General features: G+C 40.6%; 1 protein-coding gene across 1 annotated transcript in view; it reads right to left on the bottom strand.

Annotated features, from left to right (window-relative positions):
- Window positions 1-3777: 3777 nt before the first annotated feature.
- The window catches only part of TRIO (trio Rho guanine nucleotide exchange factor), a 5137669-nt gene continuing 5122855 nt past the window's right edge, over window positions 3778-18591 (bottom strand). The window contains exon 57 of the mRNA XM_044065600.1: window positions 3778-6975. Coding sequence (XP_043921535.1) covers window positions 6433-6975 — 543 coding nt within the window. The 3' untranslated portion in view covers window positions 3778-6432. The remainder of the gene's footprint in view (window positions 6976-18591) is intronic.

Raw genomic sequence — 18591 nt, 5'->3', positions numbered from 1 at the left:
TATTTCAACATGCTTGCAGGCACTGCACAATTGTAACCCTTAACTAGGGAAGCTAGGATAAAGGGTTCCTAGTAACTACAAATGACAGTTTAGCAATCTTTAATAAAGCCAGCACCTTGTCTGAAATGTTCTACATGCAGCCTCCTTGTACTGCAACTAATTCACAAAGAAGGGTGTGCTTTGTGAGAAAAACCTAAGGTACGCATTATGTGACTTAATGCAGCAAGAAGGGAAATACTATGGTGTCAGTGTTAAAAAATCAGGGGGTGGAAAGAATGAAAAGCAAAAATTGCAAATTGACATACATTGCATATAAAAGTCTAAAACTTGGTAGTGCACAAAAATATATTAGTACACGTTTACAGGCTATGTTCTACATTATACATTTTAAGTAAAATAAATTCTGCCAAGACATGAAAAAATGAGACTACAGGAAGAGCATGGAGCTTGGTAGTGGCTGCAGGGCCCTCTCCAAAACGTGCAGAGATAGGTGGGGAAAAGAGGAAGAGGAGTCAATGCATCCTCAACTAAATGAAATCCACTCTAGGCATGCAGCATCCTGGGTACACTATATTCAGTTGTGTGCACTTTCAACACATGAAAAACTAGATAAAATGGATTTGGCTCATTGTGATTTTTCAGACTCATACTGGGCAGCCTCTGTGCTCACCTAACTGCCAGTGTAATACAAAAACACATAAACATGAAGAAAGATCTAAAGTAGTTTATACTAATATTATTCAGTCTTCAGGTCTCTGCAGATAAATCCACTACCATGTTGCACCATAAGCAACTGTACTACAGGCTTAAGTTCTTCTTCGTCCCAGCACATGCAGTGAATGACAAATGTGGTGCTTTTTCACTGCAAGGCATATCAGGCTGCCACACATGCTGTCCTGTCATGAAGATTCTTTCTTCCTCTAAGCAACAGGCTTACAGGTTACTTTAAAAACAAAGGTGCTCTAGTGTGGGGGCACTGGCACCACTCACCTTCCCAAAGGGTTTTTTTGTGGCAGTGAATTAAACATTGTTCTCAAAATACGTACAGTCACTGGTTAAAACAAAATGAAAATAGTTAGACAAGTATTGGTGTGAGGCTCATGTTTAAAATAAATAAATTAATTTAAATACAATAGCACATGAACAAAAAAATGACCAAATTATGTCAAATGTGTTTAATCTTTAAAATAACAGACAGTAAAATAAAATATTTACATGAAATAACTGTGTAAATACTTTTGTACAAAGAAATATACATGCAAAATTAAGTAAAAAAGAAAGTAACCAAACAATGAAAACCAAATACGTTAAAAATATTTATGAAGTTTGTATGAAACAAACACGTCCAGTTTTAAATTTTATTTAAAAAAAGTCTCTGTACAGCTTTACAATACCAAATAAATAATATACACTGAAGGCTGCACAGCTAGACATAATGGCTTGCCTTGTAATTTCTAATCCAACTAGGATGTGAAACAATTTTTTTTCTCCTGCAGCTAGAAGGGTCTGTGCATACCCAGAAGCATTTACAAATTGTAGCAAACACAAAACATAAAGATGACATCAGCTGTATTGAAAAACAGATGCAAAATGCTGCTGGGACATATCTACAAACATGCAGAAAAATGACTAAGAATTCAGAATGCCCATGAAAAACCTTCCTGACTTTGGGGCTATCTTTGCCATGATCTGTGTTTCACCACAGGGTAACACAATTGGTGATGTTATATGACATATACAGAAATATTAATTTACAAGGTTCTTGAAAGTCCTCATATACAACAGGCTAGCAGGTACAGGCAAAACATATATAAAAATGAAGTTCTTGAATATACACTACAACTTCAGACTGTAGGTAAATAATACTTTGGTAGTCTCCATTAGAAAAGCAAAAACTAATGTAGGTAATTAGAACCACATTATTCAACAGACCTGGAATCCCAAACAGTTTTTCACATCTTAAAAATTAACTATGCATAAAATGATATGATAATGACCCACTGGGTACAATTAAAAAAGTACAGTTGTGTAAAATCTTCCCGCAATGGTAGATGTCCTTCACTTCACTGTTGCAGTATTCATAAAATTAGGGATCCCCTGCCAAGGGTGGCCCAATGTTGGGCAAGTATACGAAAGCCTTTAGGTTGCCTTAAAGTACACCGTATGTCACACGTATGCTCCTCACATAGCATAGGGCATAAAGGTGACGTCCAGACATGCCATCCTCAGAAATGAAAGCCCCAATAGGAACACCAGTCCAAGGAAAACCAAGAGGTAAACCAGCACATCCAGAAGAGAAATGGACCAGGGGAAGGAGGGAGGGAGTGAATACTGCAACAGTGAAGTGAAGGACAAATACAGTTATGGTAACATTTTACACAACTGTACTATGTCCTTACATTTCACTGTTGCTGTACTCATAACATTAGTGAGAGTGCCAAAGCTCAGGAAGAAATTTAGGAGGAATGACCAGCAGAGCTCTCTAAGAAGCCATGAAGGATAGCCCTAGCAAAACCATCTCTAGCTCTGGAAATTCCATCCAACTTGTAGTGCTTGATGAAAGTATGTACAGAAGTCCAGGAAGCTGCCTCAAGAATACAGCTGGTATCCAAACCCTTGAAAAAAGTACCAGAAACTGCCACAGCTCTAGTAAAATGAGCCTTTACAGAAGAAGGAAGGCTCTTACCATGAAAAGAATAACAAAAGGAAACGGCCTTTGAAATCCAAGAAACTGTCTGCTTGGATATAGCCAATCCCAAAGACCTGGGGTGAAAGGAAACAGAGCTGATCAGATTTCCTAAAAGTCTTAATTTTATCAAAATAAAATCTGAGTTGTCTATGTACATCCAACATGTGCATCACTGTCTCACTAGCAGCTTGTGGAGAAGAGAAAAAAAGTGGGCAAATGAATAGACTGATTAAGGGACAACTCAATCACCACCTTGGGCATAAAAGATGGATCAGGATGCAAGGATACCTTGTACTTATGAAACACCAAAAAAGGAGGGCAATCTACAAGGGCTTGAAGCTCAGACACCCATCTGGCAGAAGTAATAGCTAACAAGCAGTCTTCCAAGAGTAATTTTGAAGGAAGCTGAAGCTGCAGGCTCAAAAGGAATTAGAGTTAAATTCTCCAAAACAAAATTAAGATCCTAAGGAGGAAGAACAAGCTTCCTGTGAGGCCCAATATGAATGACACCTTTAAGGAATTGTTAAGCTTCAAATATAGAAGCTAAATGAGAAAATAAAGGCAGTCAAGCAGAGCTAGCTGGTAAGTGAGCCTTAGTAGAAGAATACGCCAACCCAGCATTGACCAATTCACACAGATGAAAGAGAACCAAAGCAACATCCACAGAAAATGGATAGAGGTTACGTGAAAGACACCAAACAAAAAAACTCTCCCATTTGGATAAATAGGATTTCCCAGTATTGGGTTTCCTGGCCTCCTGCAGGACCCTAAATGTCCTAAGGAAAAAAAAAAGGTGTCTGTGTAATCAAAATTCTATCACCCAGAGAGTCAGTTAAAGAGTGGACAGGTGGGAACAGATGACAGATCCCTTGTCTTGTGTGAGTAGGTCTACCCTATGAGGTAACTTGTCATGACTGCCCTTGGCTAAATACAGAAGAGGGAACCAATGCTGTCTCGGCCAAAAGGGAGTCACCAACAATACTTTGGGGAGTCCTGTTGAATTCTGAACAGGACTTTTGCAATGAGGGGAAAGGGAGGGAAAGCATAAAGAAAAAGAAACATCCCTTTCCAAGAAAGAGAGGGTGTCCGCCTTCCATGTCAGAGGACCTGAGAGTCTGGCACAAAATAGAGGAAGTTGTCTGTTCAGAGGGGTAGCAATCAGATCTATTTCAGGAGTAACCCACTGGTGGACAATGTCCAGAAACCTCTCTGTGAAGCATCCATTCATGGGATTGAGTTAAGGACCTGCTCAGGTGTCTGCCACAATGTTTTGATCTGATGGAATGTAAACTGCCTAAAGATTCACTTGATACTGGGCAGCAAGATCCCATACCACGAGAGCCAGCCAGCAAAGAAAATAAGATCTTCTTCCCCCGTTTGTTTACATACCACATCATTGTGGTGTTTTCTGTAAACTCCCAGGGAGTAAACTGGATGAAAAGTCTGAAGAGACAGCAGAAGGGCTTTCATCTAGTTAACACTGATGTACTCCTTCTGTTGAAGGGGAGACCAGATCTCCTGCATCTTTAGGAAGTCAAAAGATGGCCCCATCCCACATCTGAGACATCTGTCAACAGCTCCTGAGATGGAAGAGGGGGAAGAAAGGAGATCCCTGGGTTTACAGACAACCGCTGAATCCACCAGAGGAACTACAAAGTCTAGAGGATGCGCATGTTGAAGCCAAACTGATTTCAGAAACCACTGAAATCGAGTTTGGCTCGAGGGGGCATAGGGATGGTGGATGCTATAAATCTCACAGCTCTCAAAAATTCCATGGCCATGACAGAAGTCAGAGGATGAAAACTGTGAAAGAAGAAAATGAGAGTCAAAACCTTGGGAGGAACCAGAGATGCCAGCACAGGCACCATCTGAATCCTGCACCCCAGAAAAACATGGTCCTGAGAAGGCGTCTTTATGAGAAGACTATGTCCTACACTGGCACTTACCCCTCCTGGATGACATAAAACCCCACAACAAAACAAAAGCAACAAAAAGTTAAAAAAAAAAAAAAAAATGACGGGGCACTTATCTGAACGGCTAGGTGCACCATGATCAGATCGACAATCAGAGATGGAGTTCTGACTGGTGGCAAACATTCTGAGGATGATATAGCTGGACGTCAAAAATGGCCATAATTAAAAACCACCAAAAAACAAACAAGTTTACTGAGATTAAGCGCTTTCGTCCCTACAGTTTTGGGACTTCTTCAGAATTATTACCACACACAGGAAATGTGTGTAAATAAGGCAATGAATTAGACAATTCACTAAAACTTGTTAAAACCAAGACAAGAGCCCAAATTTTATAAGAAAAGTTGATTTTTAATTGTTTTTATTTTAAATTTGGTTTTAACAAGGTAAAATTAATTATTTTATATGTTGAATTGTCTAATTGGTTGGCTTATTCATACACATTTCCTGTGTGTGGTAATTATTCTGAAGTCCCAGAACTGTAAGGATGAAAGCGCTTAATCTCAATAAACTTGTTTGGTTTTTGGTGGTTTTTAATTTTGGACCTTTTTGAAATACAGTCTTTGGGTTACTTTTGCTTGTTGACACTTCTAGCCTTGTTTTGTTTTTTTATAAGTATTGGTTTTCATGGCTAATTTTCGCTGAAGTGTTTCATATATCTGGATGTCACCTTTATGCCCTATGCTACGCAAGGAGCATATGTATGACATATGGCGTATCTTAATGCAACCTACAGGCTTTGGTATACTGGCCAGATGTAGGGCCACCCTTCGCAGGGGATCCCTAATGTTAAAAATACTGCAACAGTAAAATGGAAGGACATAAATAAATATATACCCAAGCAGCTCAGAGCACTAAATGTGTTTTTTTTTCCTATATACTTATTACATGTACAACAGAAATATTCATAAATAGAGTTGCATAAAATGTTAACAGCCACAACATTGCACATAATATGATGTAAAACAAAGTAAGAGTGCATTTTTACAATTTATTTACCTCTTAGCTACAGCTCTGTAATAATCAGATTGGCATACAGTGGCATCACAAGGATATCTTTTTACCAAGGGCTGGTAAGCAGCCTGTAGCTGAACACCTTGCAGTGGATAGCCACCACTTAAATAAAAAAATGTACAGAATGAAGGCATTCTATATACACGTAAGGCTTAATATATTATTAGAGCAAAACATTTCATTATACTTTACACACAAAAAAATGTCCGAGGTTGGATGCACTAGAAATGTCTGTCCTGCTTTACTGTGTGTTTAAGATAAATATATGCAAGGCAATCAGAAAGCCAGGACATTTATAAAACAAAGATGCTGTGAAGGATGTCAACTTGATTGCCAACCATTACTATTAACTTTTTTGGCTGTATTTTAATTCCAGTGATATGGAAATAGGCATCAAACTGTTTTTATATGTAATTTACAAGTCTCAAAAACATAATCAATGTTCATTTGCAAAATTCTCCTCTTACACATCATTTAAAAAATGTTATTTGCAGCAACCTGAATAAAACACTGTGAGACAGCAAGGCTCTTTCTGGCTCAGGTAGAGTACAAGTCCTCCCACACCAGCTTAGTCTGTATTGCTAATCCCAAGTACTGCCTCTAGTGCAAACATTACTTGGCATGCAATTTCACATAAATACTGTAGCAGCTGACTGGCTTTCAGTTTTTTTCTCCATGTCAATGGTTAAATAAACTGAAGGCAGTGGTCTCCACTCTGATCGGCAGTTGAAAGAGAAAGAGAAGGATAGCCACATTTGGTCATATTCTTGGCAAAAGTCGATTTTGTAAAAAGGCTTTAATGCTACCAATAGGTCGAACATCATTTTGATGTTTACGCCGCTCAATAAATGAAGTCAATCTTGACACATCAATGCTATCAGTACCTTTGTTATGGTCCAGTTGTAGCCAGGGATCCTGCAGACATACTGTACAAGAAGGGCGCTTTGCTGGATCAACCTGCAGTAAGAAGCAAACAAAATCTTTGGCTTTCTGACTGACACCTTTGAAGTAGTCCTCTGGGAAACTAAAATCTAAATGACAAATGTTCAGACAGGTTTCCTCTATACTTTCATCCAAGAAGGGTGAAGCTCCACTGAGAAGGACATAAGTAACCACTCCTATACTCCAAGTGTCTGAAGTGAGAGAGGCTGGATTTCCAACAATTATCTCTGGAGCAGCAAACTCTGGGTTCCCTAGTAACTGGTGAATGTAGCAGGTGTTATTTAGCTGGACAGCATCCCCAAAATCGGCCAGCTTGATGGAAATTTTGGATAGGCTTTGCTCCACCAGTATGTTCTCAGGCTAAAAATCAAAACAAAACACTGTAAAAATATCTATCACATTATTCACAATCAGCTATTAATGCTCTGTCAATCTGCTAGCAAAGGCAAGACTAAAAACACAAGAAAAACTTACAAACTACTTCATTTAAGTCACACTTTTAAAAAATGAGCACCAGAAATAAACTTTATACTAAACAAAGCTGTCCATAAGGTTGTGTACAAGTGATGCACAAAAGTTGTGTTGGACTCTTCATATTTCACTGGAAATTACTCAAAGGGGACTCCTACCAAACAGATTACACCACCACTAGGCAGACAAAAAGAATACAGTCTGAGGTATAGTATGTGTTATCATTACAAAGAAATTAAAAAAGGCAGCAGGTGCCTTGGCTTCAGGATGAAGAATCTCTTCATACAGTTTGGGCGTGAGCTCCTCCTCCATCTATCATTGTGTTAAATTGTTCATTCCTTTGGTTGTTTATCAAACTCATAACTTCCTGTTACAGAAATAAAAAAAATCTTAGCACTAGATAACTGCACAGAGCGTCTGTATTAATAAAAGTGAAATTAAGAGGTCTTCTGAGCTCTTCATAAATACTGTACTATTAGTCCTGATTCTGTGTGTGGTCAAAATATTACTGTATTTACAGAACAAAACCATCCTAAAGACAGATTCCATGACAAAAAAGCACACCGGCAATTACTAGAGTCTATAACTCAGCACAGAGCACACTCGGCACCACCATGCACTTTCATATGTATTATTACTTCATGCAATTTAAGTACTCATTTCAACACAAAACACAAACAGCTGTCTAGCCAGCAGTTTACAAACAGTAGCTTTTGTAACAGCGTTATGGAATGCAATGTTACAGAAACATTTCACTTGCAACTGATTTCAACTCAGCTTAGAGAGTCCTCCCTTTCAGGTACATTGTAAACCAGTAAAAAAAACAATAGCATTTCAGATCACTATCATTTCTAACAATGAACAGAAATTAATAAATTAACAAAACATTTTAAAATAAATAAACTATGGTGGATACTTCTACGTCCATTTAACTTTAATGACACCGCAAATACTGATGGGCTGAACCAGTCTCATGTCATGGGGGAAAAAAAACACATTTTACAATATTTTTAACAAGGGACTGTAATTTTTAAGAAGGGATTGTAATTTCACTTTACAATTGTACATCAGTTTAAGTTCTTTTTGGTAATTCACGAGACAACCAAATCTTAAAATATCAGATTTGTAAAGACAACTTTTCAGGGTTAGCCTTCAAGCAACACATATGTTCAAACTCTGCAGTGAGTGCCAATTAAGCAGAAGGCCCTGTAAAATCTGGGTCTGACATCACCATCAGACATTTCAGAGGAATCCCACTTAAAAAAAATTCCCATTTTGGAAATTGTCTCCACAAAAGTGAGGTCCTCTGCTGGGGAAGATTGGTCCTCTGGAGAACCATATCCAAGAGGAGAAGGCATCTAGGAGAGACAGGAGAGGGAATCCTCAGAAGAGGAGTCTAAGGAATCCTCAGCTTCAAGTAGGCATTAAATAGGCTCTGTGAAAAAGCCTGCCAATCTGCTTGGCTTTCAGGAGAGGGGGAAAGATCCTTGGTCTTTGACTTCTTTTTCAATGAAGGCCTAGGAAGCACAGGCCCTGAGGAAGGCCTACCGTCTGAAGAAGGCCTAGGTTCAGTGAACTGGGAAGCAGAGGAAAGGCCCGTCTGGGCAGCCAAAGGAACCTGTGGCTCCCCCTTGATGTCGCCAGGTGACATCTGCAAACCCTCCACAGACGTGCCTTCTGCTCTAGGTTCTGCTGCATCCAGAGGAATACCCGCTATACCGGTTTCAGAAGACTCCAAGCATTCCTCCAGGCGGACGTCGGATGGAGGAGGGGCAGCAGTAGTAACTTCGGGCCTGGATACCCTTGCCTTCTTTTTAGGTGGGTCCACGGGCTGACCGGACGACCCTTCCATCCCCAAAGTTAAGCAATTAAGACACTGATTTTCTAAATATATACTCAAGGCATGCTGGCGGCTGCGTAGGGTTTCAGGCATGAAGGCCTGACAGACTGCACATGAAAGATGGTCGTGCGTAGGCCCTAGACAGAAAAGGCAAATTTCATGGGCATCCTTAAGGGGAATCTAATGACCGCACTTGAATTTTACCTTCCTGGATAACATGTAACCCTAACAGGCGTGCAGTAACAAAGGAATCAAAAACTGCCCCCAACGGTGTCTTATCTTTTGAAATTCGAAGATCCAAAGCGAAGACAGCAGGAACACTGACTTTCGACTGGCAGCAGAGAAATTCTGAGGAAAGGTATGTGCAGACGTCACTTTTATGGCCCAAAGTCCCTAGGCCAATGCCAGACGTCCTACGTATCTAGCAGTGGGTACAAGCTTTTGTATACTGAGTAATGATAAAAATCACTGTTCAGCCACCGAGATAGGAGAAGCTTCCAAGTTAAAATCTCTGGCAAAAAAGCATTTGATAAACAGATTAAAATCACAAAATTACAAAACAGCTGTTAGAGGACAAGCACCTTCAGCAAACTGCCTTCTTCAGTTCCATCTAGCTACGGCTTATTCTATTTTTTCTAGCTTTTTGTTATTTCAGTTGATGTACACCTTCAATGTTTTATTTATTTTAATCAGCTCTGAGTACAACTGGTTAATTTATTTCCTCTAAATTAGTGGACGCCATCTCTTGTAAGAAAACTGAACTTTTGCTTAAGAGCTGCAGGATTTTTTTCCAGCCATTCTATTCCCCACCTTTTCTAGCTTTCTTTCAGCTTCTCTAAATTTCTCCATTGCTGGCATCCAGGGAAGGTACTTACTAGCCAGTAATTGAATTTTACTCAAGCTGATAATATCACTCGCTCTTATTTCTCAGTTTATTTTTTCACACTGGGAGAGCGGAAATTAAGTTGCCGATCAACGTGCAGCCATCTTGGAAGTTTCTCCCTCTATTGTTGTTACAATTCCACTGAAAATTGATTTGTTCATATGTACATCTTCCACGCCCTTTAGTTCCTTTACAGCCTTCCTTACTTTCTCAGTGCTAACTGGCTTGGTCAATCTTACTCTTTCTTCTGTGAGACTCCACTCTTTCAGTTCATTCGATTCTCATCCTTCCATCTCTGCAGTCTCTGTAAAGCTCCTTTAAGAATTCCGAGATCTTTTCTCTTACTCGTGCTACTACTACATCTTCTTTGTTAACTTTTGGATAATGTTTTCTCCTTTGTTTAGATTCTAAGTTAAGGTCTTTCTTACTTCTTCCTATGTCAGACACTAACTTTTTCTGTTCTTTCAGACTTTCTTCCCCTAGGTCTAGTTGTCAATTTCTTCCCCCTCTATCTAGGTAGTTTTTTCCCACTCTTTGTTCTTCTACCTTAGTCTGCTCCCGTCACTGTCCACTCTCTCACTGCTGATTCTGCTATTTCAAAGTTTGGTTCCCTGATGGTGTAGAAAGTTTTTTAGAGGTTGCAAAAGACTAGCAAAGCAAAAGTATACTACCTACAGGACAGGCTAGAAGCTAATGACAGTTCATCTGGGGAGTCTATAAAAGGCCAAGGTCAGCTATATACACAAAGGAAATTCAGGCAACCTTATGCATTACTTAAAGACAGAATGAATTTGAGAGAGAAAGTAGCTTTAACTGTAAAACTGACTGGATCTACAACAGTTCTTCCTCAGTTAATGGAACTGACTATCATATAATGGATTATGTAAATAACACTGAGGAAGATTACAGACATATTTCTCAAAAGAAAATTTTAAACAATTTATACAATGCTGTTTTTCATACATGTGAATGGTGCAATGCCCTGGGTGGTTATATGCAAGGAGTTTGTTTACTACATGGGTTTATTTAGAGGAAAAAAAACTACATTCCCTTTTCTTGTTTCATTTGGGTTGGGAATGGGTCCCTAAGGAGCTTTGGGTTTCAAGAAGGATATGACAAGTGCACATCTTTCAGTGCAGTTGTGTATTCTGTGGTATACTTGTAGCTGTACAGACCAACTTTACAGGATCATGTACCTGGTATCTTGAAAATGCAAACTGGGAAACTGATTTTGCAGAAATTTGTGTACACAATAAGGAATTGTTTTTGTACTCTGTTCATAAAAGAAAACAGCTGCAAAAAAGGAAATTAGGATGCCCTTTAACACATCTGGAATGTTTAGCATTATTCGTTTTACGGAACTGCAATGTAAATGGGACTAATGTTAAAAACACTGAAGGTAGTTTATTTAAATACTTGTTTCACACAAATGGATTAGGGAACCACCATTTTCTATACTTTGGATGGGAAATCAAAATATGAGATGTGTTCTCGTGTGAGGTTGTGTGCAAAGACAATTCAGTTTTCCTCCCCACTTTACTGCTCACATACACAACAGCTTTATTCAGTAATGTGGATGGTCTATTTTACCTGATTAAGGGACCAGTTGAAGGTGGGCATCATCAACCTGAGTATCTTCTAAATGGGGGGGGGGGGTTCATGATTCATTTACTTTCGAGGTGTAACTGGATGTGGTGATATGTGGCTGTTGGTCAGGGTTGGGATTAGATGTTGAGAAATCCTTGGTTAGAGATGCTATACACTATCTATAAAATAAGAGTTGAACTGTATTGCATATTTGAGTGGTAAGCTATCTGAGAGGGGCTTGGGTTAAATTTTTGGCCCGGATATAAAATTTCTTTAATGGATGATCAAAATTTTTTAGGGTTGGGTTTAGTATTATTCTGAAAGTTATTATAGTACAGTTTTTTGTCATTTATTTGCTTTTTAGTATGATTGTGAAACATTATAATGTTTTCACGATATTGAGGTGTTTTATACTTTTGCATTTTTTCACTGCTTCGTCTCTATCCCACATTAGCATTCTACTCTTTTAGGACACACAGATTGCATTACAGGCAGTTCCCAGGTTAAGGGCGAGATCCATTTTTCAGTCTGTCCTTAAGTCAAATTTGTATGCAAGTCCAAACAAGTACGTATGGTTCTTATTAAATGTCACTTAGTCAAATGTTTACCCCAGTCTAGTATTTATTTTACTTTTCTTTGCATAAAAAACACTATCAAATACATAATATTGTAGTGTAATAACAGTACAGTAACAATGTTCATACACTATAGTACAGTAGAATGTTCCATACAAAATAAAATGTTAAACGTACCTCTTTTTAAGCTTCACTTCACATTTCTGTACAACAGGCATCACGCACAAATGTTTTCCCTTCTTTCCTGAGCTGTCAGACTTCTGCCAGACCTCCTACTGTTACCTAGACCCTAGTGAGCCACAATGTAATTTGCCCATTCTACTGTACAGTATAGTAACTGTTTCAATACTGTACAAGACAGCGATCTTGACCAATCGGATCACCAACACAGTGATCTTTTAACCAATCAGATCTCTTGTTCTCCATGAAGGTGGAAGTAAATTATCTAACAAGATGTGCGAGCAGCTTCACAAACGGGGAAAAGGAACGTACGACATAATTCTTCATTTTCAAGATAAGAGTTGGGCAACTTTAAGGACTTTTATTTATTTTTCACGTTATTTCCCTCATTGTGGTAGCCTGTTCTTATCTATGGGTTTGTCCTTGTGTCAGATGTCTGTAACCTGGGGACTGCTTGTATTAGTTTTTAGTCCTGTCTTTCTAGGAGATGCAAGACTATTTAGGATATTTAGAAAAGTTGTACTGAATTCATTTATAGCATTGTCTAAGGTGAGGATTTTAAGGAAGTTCCAGTTAACTGGTGATAGTATAGTAATGAACATTTCTGGGTTACACATGGAAAGGTTGTGTGTTGTTTTATAAATATGCTGTTTAACTGGATGTGTGAGATGTCTGGTCATATGGTTTGGGAGATGATCACAGAGAGTATGACATTATACCTATGGTGGTGTATTTATTAGGGTCTGATACTAGGATCCAGTCTGACAGGGAATTTGATGTCTTGCTATAATGTGTGGAGCTATTAATTAGTTGTGTGAAACTATACAAGTTCATGCTAGATGTAGGGGAGTTAACATAGGTTCATACTTAGGTTCATACTAGGCTATCTGCCCTAGGGCATTTATAAGCCTAGCCAGAGTGTGTTTGACTTTCGCCACCCATTTTAAATTAATTTTGCTATGCCCTTTTTTGAGGTTAGTATACTGTGCCTCTGTCTAACAGTGACACAAGTAATACTTGGGGTAAACCTATGATCTCCCATTCACTCATCAAGATTCCTCTCTTGAAGAGAGTCAATGAGGGACTCTGCCTAACCTGGACTGGGATTTTATTCCAGAGTGAAGGGAGCCTCTGGGTTATGAATCTGTCCCTCCAGCATGTCCTATTTATTTCAGTGCTGAGGTTCAAGTCTCTCGAGCACGTAGCTCGATGGGATTTGGATTTTCTGAGGTGCAGCATGTCCATTAATTCCGGGTTGGACATGGCTTTATACGTCAGGCACAGATCGCCTCTGAGCAGGCGGTATGCCACTGAGTAGAGCTGGAGTTTCTTTAACCGGGCAGCATATGGCATCTGTTTGAGCCCTTTGATCCTCTTGGTGAGGTACTTTTGGGGTCTTTCCAGTTGCTGCAGGTGTCTGGCAAGGTACATCCCAAAAGGGGCATTGCACTCAACTATGGGCCTGATGAGGGATGAGTAAGGAGGCACGATGACCTCCCCTGAACTGGATGTGAATCCCTTCATGATTAGGTGGGCTATATAAAATGTTTTTCTAACCACTTTGGCCACGTGGTTGTCAAATGAGAGATTGCTATCAACTTGGGTCCCCAGGTCCCTAATTACTTCTTCTGTACTTAATGGATTACCACCTATGTGGTAATTTGTGGGCACTTTGTTTTTGCCAAAGGGGATGACTATACACTTTTTGGCGTTTAGCTTGAGGCCATGGCTCTGGCACCAGTTGTCTGTTTCTATGAGGCCCTTTTGGAGGATGCTTGTGTCGGCTGGAGAGTCGATTATGGTGCCCAGTTTGCAGTCATCTGCGAACTTGGTCAGCTACAGTCCTCCCGTGTTGGCCTGTACCTCCGAGAAATATATGCCGAGCAAGAGAGGTCCCAGGACTGAGCCTTGTGGGACGTCACTTGTAATTGGTTTGGAGTCTGACATGGCTCCAGCAATTCTAACCATGTGGTTCTGTCCTTGAGCCAGTCTGCAACCCATCTAGTGACATAGGGGTTTATATTTAAGCTGGTGAGCTTATCTATAATGCCCGAGTGGGGTATTGCATCGAAGGCTTTTGCGAGGTCCAGGTAGGGCTGTGTGGACCACCTTTCCCCTCGTCAATGGCCTTGGTGACTGTTTCAAAGAAATCAACCAGGTTTAAGAGGCAGGATCTGCCCTTAACAAAGCCGAACTGGGTAGGATCCAGTGTCTGTAGGTCCCCAATATCTTTATTTATGAGGTCCATGATGATCCTTTCCATAGCTTTGCAGACCAAGCTAGTCAGGATTATGGGGCGATAGTTTCCAGGATCCGTTGAGGCACCACCTTTGTGGAGAGGGACCACTGTTGCTGTACGCCACTCTTTGGGTACATATCCTGTAGTAAGGCTAAGACTGAACAGTAGTTTTATGTTTGAGTTTAGCTCTTCTTGGAGTTCATGTAGAACGCAGCCCAGGACACAGTCTGGTCCCATTGATGCTGTGTTTTTTGCTTTGGAGAGGGCGGCTCTTACCTGAGCATCTGAGATGTCAGGGGGGCAGCACTCTGCTGGGATAGATATTTGCCCTTTGGTGGGGTTTGCACTGAACCTGTCAGCTAGGATGTTGGCAATGTCTGTGGGTTTGGTGTATTTTTTGTCATTTTGGACTAATTCTGAGCATATCTGGGAATTCCCACCCAGGTTCCTAACATAACTAAAGAAAGCCTTGTGATTATCCTTAGTGTCCTGTGCAATTTTTCTCTCGAAGCTGGCCTTAGACGATTTTATGAGTGCCCATAGTTTTTTGCTAATACTGATCAGAGATGCCTTCCCTTTTTGGGATTTTGCTCTATCTACATGTAGTAGCTTCCTCCTTCTATTGTATAGTTTGTTTATTGCTGGGGTCCACCAGACAAGGATGTATGCCTTTGGAGGATTGGGTCTTGGTTTTATTTGGGATTACAAGATCCATGCATTCCTGAAGGTGTTCATAAAATGCGTTTATAAAGGATTCTGCAGTCTGGGCCGTATTTTCCACAAGCCCGGGGGCTTTGAAAGATTTCACCTCAGTTTTGAGGAGTGTGAAATTTGCTTTAGAGAAGTTTTTCACTGTGGTTTTCAGGGCAGGGGGTGGAGTCGGGATATGAATATCCAGTGAGATTAGTTTATGGTGTGATCTTACCAGTGAGGGATACACTTCTGGTCTCAAGCATAGAGTCCCCATGTTGGTGATGATCAGGTCCAGTATGTTTTCCCCTCTTGTGGGAGTGGTAACAAGTTGTTCCATAGCATTTGAGTTTATAAATTCTAGGAACCTTTGGGCTAGGGTGTTGGAGCTAGAGTAATGCTCCCAGTCTATGTTTGGGTAGTTGAAGTCGCCCAATATAATGGTGTTTGGAGAGACCTTCATATTTTCCAGTGTTCTCAGGAAGGCTGAGTGGGGTTCCTGGATTTGGGAAGGTAGTCTGTAGCAGGCTATAAACTGGAAGGCAGTTTTACCCACTGTTAGTTGCACATGGATAGTCTCTGATGCTTCGTGCTGTGCCACCAACCTGGAAGTGTGGGTATCTTTGACGAATATTGATACTCCCCCTCCTTTTGTGGTTCGGTCCAAGTTTTGGGGCCAAAAAGCATGGTATGAGGTATAACCTGGTAGTGCTGGGGTGCTCTCGGGAGCCTTGAACCAGGTTTCTGTTACTGCACAGATATCGATGTTCTCCATGCTAAGGAGAGTTTCGAGTGCGTGCATCTTGAGGTTTAGACTTCTGGCATTGAGTAGCATTACTCTTAGTTTCTTATCCCTTGTGATACCTATGGAGGTGGGTTTCCCTTTTGAGCCTTGCCTGAAAAAGGCACTATGGGGGTAGCAAAAGCCTTTGCCAATATAAGAAAGCCCAGGGGTGACAGGTGCAAGCCGTCCCTAGTGAAGCAATGTGGCTTGTCGAGCATGTCATCCCAGGCTGACAGGCACCTTTGAATGACACCAATACTTAAGCCAATTGTTGAAATGGATCATCTTGTCTTCATATTGTGGCATCATTCTTGGTGAGGGTAAGATGCTACTCAAGGTCAGGGTCATACCGGCCTGGGCTACATGCTCAGAGAGCTCCTCTATGTCTCTTTTCATGTAGTCCAGGGAGGTACGTCTCAGGTCATTCACACCAGCATGGACAATGACTGAGTCATATTTGTACTTGCCTTGGATTGACCTGAGTGCTTGTGTTATGTGGCGGATCCTAGCGCCCGACAGGCAGCTCACCGTGACCTTCTCCTTGTTCAGCCTGGTGAGCGGGACGTCAGTGTGCCTGACGATAGAGTCACCTATTACAAGTGTATCAGGTGTGTTGTTTAGCCTTAAGGGCTGTGACTGTTCGGCACACTGGCTTTGTGAGCTATGTGTTGTACGTGTTTTGTTTTGGGGTAGCGGTTGCTTGGGTGTCTACTTTGGAGATCTCTGCTGCTTAGGCAGAATTTTATTTAGAGCCTCCAAGTATGTTTTTGTGTGTTTGTGCTTGGTTTGCTGTCGTGGTAGGTCTATGTGAGACTGGAATTGTAGTGAGTGTGGTTTCCTTCTCCTCCTGACTGGTTTCGCCAGTACTGAGTTGAGAGAGCTTAGCCTCCAGTATGGCTATATGGTTGCATCTCTCACATGTGTTGGAATTTGTTGGGAGGAGGAGAGGGTTGTCTGTGTACATGAGGCAGTTGTAACATTGCCTCAAGATTCCCAGATTCACCAGCTGGACTGGAGAGGAGATTGACAACTGACCTTTGGACATGCCAGAATAGTATTGGGAATTCCTTCATAATTGAAAAAAAAGGGTCAATGGGGAACAAAGTACTCAAGGGGAGTTTGTGAGGGTGTAGTGCTTTTAATTTTTTAGTGCTGACTTATATAATTGCTTTAGTGAGCAAGTGCCAGGTAACTTAAATGCAATGTGTTACAAGTAGCTTAAATGCAAAAATGACAAACAGTAACTTTCTTTCAAGTGAAACAAGGAAATAAGTACAGTAAGCAATGCAAATATCACTAGGGATCCACAGAAGCGCTGAAAAGCCGCGTTTTAGGTGGAATTAGCGTTTCAGGGAAATAAGCAAACAAACAACAAGCATACAAACAAAGTTAGATTCAGCAGGCCTGGATCTAGTCTATGCTACAGCAAACAAGGTGTACCAATTTCAGTAAGAAACAGTTCAAATATGCAGGCACTATAAGCCTTTAACCAGAAATTCCCAGCTCAGAAGGGCAGAGTCCAGCCCCTCCTCCCACAAGAGTGCAGACCACAAACCCTTTTAATGTAAAACAACTGGCCTGAAGCCCAAGTGCTTAAACCAGAATTAATACACTTTTAGAACAACAGACACTGAGCCCTCAATCAGCATTTCCCAACTTAGAAGGATGTAAGCTACCTGTCCTGCCCCACAGTGCAGGCCGCAAACCTTCTTAATGTAAAACAACTGGTCTGAAGCCCAAGTGCTTAATCCAAAAGACTTAGGATGATAGCTACACTTTAATCAAGTTACTACCAAGCAGTAATAAATACAATTTAATACTTTAAAGAATGCCTGGATTAGTGCTCAAGTTATACAAAACAAAGCTAGATTCAGCAGGCCTGGATCTAGTCTATGCTACAGCAAACAAGGTGTACCAATTTCAGTAAGAAGCAGTTCAAATATGCAGGCACTATAAGCCTTTAACCAGAAATTCCCAGCTCAGAAGGGCAGAGTCCAGCCTCTCCTCCCACAAGAGTTCAGACCACGAACCCTTTTAATGTAAAATAACTGGCCTGAAGCCCAAGTGCTTAAACCAGAATTAATACACTTTTAGAATAACAGACACTGAGCCCTCAATCAGCAGTTCCCAACTTAGAAGGATGTAAGCTACCTGTTCTGCCACTACAGTGCAGACCACAAACTTTCTTAATGTAAAACAACTGGTCTGAAGCCCAAGTGCTTAAACTAAAAGGCTTAGAATGAGTTACACCAAGCATTAATAAATACAATTGAGAACTTTTAAGATGACACAAAAGCAAAATAAAGTAGAAACACAAATTACAGTAAAAGCAGATAAAAAAAAAAAAATTAAGTGAGCAAATGAGATGGGCCCAGGAGTTACAGGACAGAAACAAGTGCAAATGCAGGCCTTCAAATCAGAAAGTTGAGAGAGATGGACGACCGCCCAAATGGCCAATAACTACAAATTCTGGGCCAGAACCACTCCTTATGTGGTAGACAGGTTACCTAGTGCTTACCACTCCCACTGATAAGCTAGAAGGCTTCCCTCCAACACAGAAAGGCTTGGGGGGCTCAGAAGCTTACAAATAGTCCTGGATACAGCAAATCTGTATCTGGAACACTAATTACAGGAAAGGTAGGAAACAGGCTTACAATTTTTTTTTTCAGAAAAGTAGCAAAAACAATAGTAAAAACAATTCACATGCAGTGTAAGCTGGCACACTTG

This window comes from Protopterus annectens, chromosome 3.part0 (genome assembly GCF_019279795.1).
Source record: "Protopterus annectens isolate FY-2018-M chromosome 3.part0, PAN1.0, whole genome shotgun sequence".
Taxonomy (NCBI): domain Eukaryota; kingdom Metazoa; phylum Chordata; order Ceratodontiformes; family Protopteridae; genus Protopterus; species Protopterus annectens.
The sequence above is the reverse complement of the archived record's forward strand: the minus strand, read 5'-3'. Positions and strand labels throughout refer to the sequence as shown.